The sequence below is a fragment of the Gossypium arboreum genome, chromosome 2 (genome assembly GCF_025698485.1).
Source record: "Gossypium arboreum isolate Shixiya-1 chromosome 2, ASM2569848v2, whole genome shotgun sequence".
In the NCBI taxonomy this organism is placed as follows: domain Eukaryota; kingdom Viridiplantae; phylum Streptophyta; class Magnoliopsida; order Malvales; family Malvaceae; genus Gossypium; species Gossypium arboreum.
Genome location: NC_069071.1, coordinates 97,034,315 through 97,038,070, shown reverse-complemented (window position 1 = coordinate 97,038,070; position 3,756 = coordinate 97,034,315). Strand labels below are relative to the sequence as shown.

At 35.6% G+C, this 3,756-nt stretch overlaps 1 protein-coding gene and 1 long non-coding RNA gene across 2 annotated transcripts; one reads left to right on the top strand and one right to left on the bottom strand.

Moving 5' to 3' along the window:
• Positions 1 to 701: 701 nt before the first annotated feature.
• On the bottom strand, positions 702 to 1,816 carry LOC128285499 (uncharacterized). Its single transcript, XR_008275948.1, has 3 exons — positions 1,789 to 1,816; positions 1,599 to 1,681; positions 702 to 1,163 (listed from the first exon to the last, which is right to left on the bottom strand). It is a non-coding gene; the product is annotated as an uncharacterized LOC128285499 (long non-coding RNA).
• Positions 1,817 to 2,747: 931 nt separating this feature from the next.
• On the top strand, positions 2,748 to 3,452 carry LOC108466121 (putative B3 domain-containing protein At2g27410). Its single transcript, XM_017766481.1, has one exon. The coding sequence runs from the start codon at positions 2,748 to 2,750 to the stop codon at positions 3,450 to 3,452; it is 705 nt and encodes a 234-aa protein (XP_017621970.1).
• Positions 3,453 to 3,756: the final 304 nt, after the last annotated feature.

The following is a 3,756-nucleotide window of genomic DNA, read 5'->3' as shown; positions in this document are numbered from 1 at the left end:
AATAAAATACAGTGGTAAAATAAAATAACAGAAAAATCCATATAGAATTACACTTCTTTTATTTTATTTTAGAATAAAATTTTTTAAACCTTATTAAATTCCATCTATTTTATATTGATTAGAATAAGGTGTTTCAGTCTTACTAGAATATAGCTTTACAAGCCTATAAATAAACATAGTCTATTCCTCTTGTAATTATTTAAATTCGACATAGTGAATTTTCTTCTCGTTTACCCGTGGTTTTTTCCCGGAAGAGTTTCCATGTAAAAATCTGTGAGTTCTTTATTTTATTTTTATTTTTATTTTTTTTTTACATAAACTTTGTTGAAACAAACAATTAGCACTCAGCCGTTGAAGAATGTGTCAGTCTAATAGAATCTAAAATATATAAGTTTTGTGATAGACCGAAGTAAGTTGAACATAGTCCACAAGAAGATAAAAAAGAATAAAAAATATTAAGAAATGAGAACTGAAGACTACAAATCTCTCAGTACTTTTCACTCTCGAGTGGTTGTACAAAAATTTCAAACTGTTTGACTTCATGCCATGAAAGGAACTTAACTATTTACTGCTTAGAGGACCAAATGAAATAAAGGAATCTTCCTAGGAAGTTTATCAATGACACCTTTTCTGGGAAAAAAAATAAAAATTTGTAAGAATGATGGAAGGATTATTCTCAAGCACACCTTAAATACATCTTACACCAGTTAAATGTGTCATATCAGTTATATAAGTAATATTGCACTTTACCAGTCCGTACCTCAACAAACAATTTACTTTGGAGTGTAACTAGATTTTCTTACACATCATATCATACTTATCAAAAAGAGTTCCAGGTTTGTGATAAACATACTTATCTTCTTTGGAAATCTCATATTCCCTTCTTTTATGATGTAGACAAACCATAATTTGAATTTAGAGAGTCAATTAATTGCTGCTTGCAAATAGAAGTACCATTTTAAATGGAAAATAGATTCATGAAGTATGCAGTTCATGAAAACAATATGACACAGAAAGTAGTCTAGGAAACTAAAACTAACTGTTATTAGGACAAGTATCTAGCGAGTGAATAGGGAATATGAGAGATCTTGCAGATTATATCCATTACCTGCCCTCTTGGTTTGGTGAGTACAATGGAGTCTCTGTTCTGATCTTACCTAAACCTGATAAACCAGAAAAAATTTGGATAAAACCATGTTATTAGGATGTTGAAATTTGAAAACCAAGATCACTGCATCAGTATCTTGATAACATATAAAACAAGTAATTAATCAAAGTTGAGATACCTTCATTAGTGATTCACTAGCAGGTTAATTAGAGCCGGAAATGGTAAGGATAACTGTAATTCCTACTCTAGACACTAGCCACTTTCTTTGCTCCTATTCTATTTAGAAGTTATCCACTTATCTTCTGGCGATTCCTACAGTTTTCAATCGTAAAATTAACTCTTCGTTTCAAACAGCGATAAATTTCAAATAAAAAGAGGAAACTTCATGAAAAACAGTTGTTCATCTGAGTTTCCCTTTAGTTTCTTTGGAAAATGGACTTCTGCATGACCTACTGCCTCAATGACTCCCTCAATTGTTAATGTATCATACCTTCAAATGAGCTTCATGAACCAGACTTCTTTCTGAACCCACTTCTGATTCATCATTAATAAGCATCTCGAAAACAGATAATCCTGGAAGAAAAAATTGAAGAGAACTATATATTTAGTTCATTAACATCATGAAAAAAGAATCCTAATAGTATGCTGGAGTTACATATTGCAATAAGAAAATAACATACTTTTTTGGCTAGCTACAATCAGTTGAGATCTTGTATATAACCAATAGTCCAACTTACGATTCTCAGTGACTGCATTCCAGATCATTGGCAACATTTAAATCATGATCGCTAAATGAAATCCTGCGCAAGCAAAACAAGCATTAGCTTTTCACAGTGTCAGCAAGCGTTCTTGATGATTTGAGAGAGTTGTCAGTGTACAATTATTATCCCAAAATATTACATTGCTTAAGCTTTGGTAAAAGCGGACGCAATAGTAATTAAACATTAACATAAATAATTGTAGCTGTGTTTAAATTTTCGCGGGTTTCTCTACCTAAATCAAAAGAGATTTGATGTTTATGTGAAATAGAGGATACTTTTAGTTACACAAATATGAATTCAGTGCGACCTACTTTGGGCGTTGTAACTCTCCTTGATAGCTTGATGGTGGAGCACCTGCACCAGCAAATGGCATTTTGCACTGGATACCCATGAATTCCGGAGAAATTATGCACAGAGATATGAACAGATATCTGCTTCCTTGATTTTAACAGGGGGTACTGGACTTGTAATGATCTTCGCTGGATCCTCTGCCATTTGATACTTAATTGTCGACTTGGTTGGAAACAAAGAATAGAGGGGAGAAAAACCAAGGCTGGTCAAAATTTGAACAACAGCATAAAATGCAACACGCCATCCATGTATCATAAACAAGGCCCACCCAACCAAATAACCAGGCAGCCCACCTCCATTCACCAGTACTGCAACGGTAACCAAAATTTAAACCAACGCGGGATGAAGGGTTGTTTTACCCCTTTGCCGCCTTTCTCAGGGCTGCCCTCCGGTAATCAAGATTCCTCACTCCTCCAACGGTAACATTGCTTTTATCACAAGCACCCCCTCTTATTTATATGCACTAGAAATCTCAAGAAAGCAACTTAATTTGTTCTCAGTTGCAAGTAAATACAGAGAACAGTAAGATGATGAAACCGCTCTGCCTTGATGATTTCAAGCATAAAAAGATCAATCCCAATTGGAGTCCTTTTGATATCCTGTTACAAGTAACCGAAGTTGACCAACTGAAATTGCAGAAAAGCCGTCATAATGACTACCTGAAGCATTTTCTTTACGACACACTACCCCCCAATCTGAGGTTCAAGTTCAACAACAGGAAACGTACACTGACAACACTAGAAGAGGCAGACGATCGCGAATGGGAAGCACCGAAACCAAAGCTCAAGAGAAGCAAGAAGCAACATAAACCCGTTTGCCCACTGCCACCACCAGACTTGCCTCCAAAATTCAAACAACACATACTTGAAGAAATGGGTGGTACGAGTTTGGTTTTGGTCATCCAAAAGACCATCTTTTACTCCGATGTCAACCCTGCTGCCAGTCGCTTCTCCATACCCTTCTCCCAAGTCAAGACTCAAGACTTCCTCAACGAGGCAGAGGCTAAAGAGTTGGCGCACAAAAACCCCATGCAGCTGTGCCTCTTAGACCCATCGTTGAAGCAAACAAGCATTACCTTTAACAAGTGGGTTATGGGGAACACCTCGCTCTATGTCCTTACCAACAACTGGAACTCTGTTGTTAAGAACAACCAACTGGAGAAAGGGGACATGGTGCAGCTCTGGTCTTTCCGGGTGAATTCCCTGCTGTGCTTTGCACTTTTCAAACTTTGACTTCCAAACATACAACATTAGGGTTTTAACTTCTATGGCATTGATTAATATTCTTTTATTATGGCCAAGCATGTTTGGTTATTAGTTATTACAGGTCGTTCTTATCTTAATATCTAGCCATTTGATAAAGGTTGCTCCAGCTCATCATCGAAGGGCAGCCCTTAAATGTTTAGAATAATTTTCTACTGGTAGAATGTAGCATCGATGTTTAATCCAAATTTATTTCAAATTTTATGGAGGAATAAAATAATTTTTTTATAATTTAACGTAGCTCAACACCGAATTTAATACGAATAAAATAAAC

Excerpts from the sequence above, each read along its gene's own strand:
- LOC108466121 (XM_017766481.1), top strand. The coding sequence starts at position 2,748 with ATGATGAAACCGCTCTGCCTTGATGATTTCAAGCATAAAAAGATCAAT.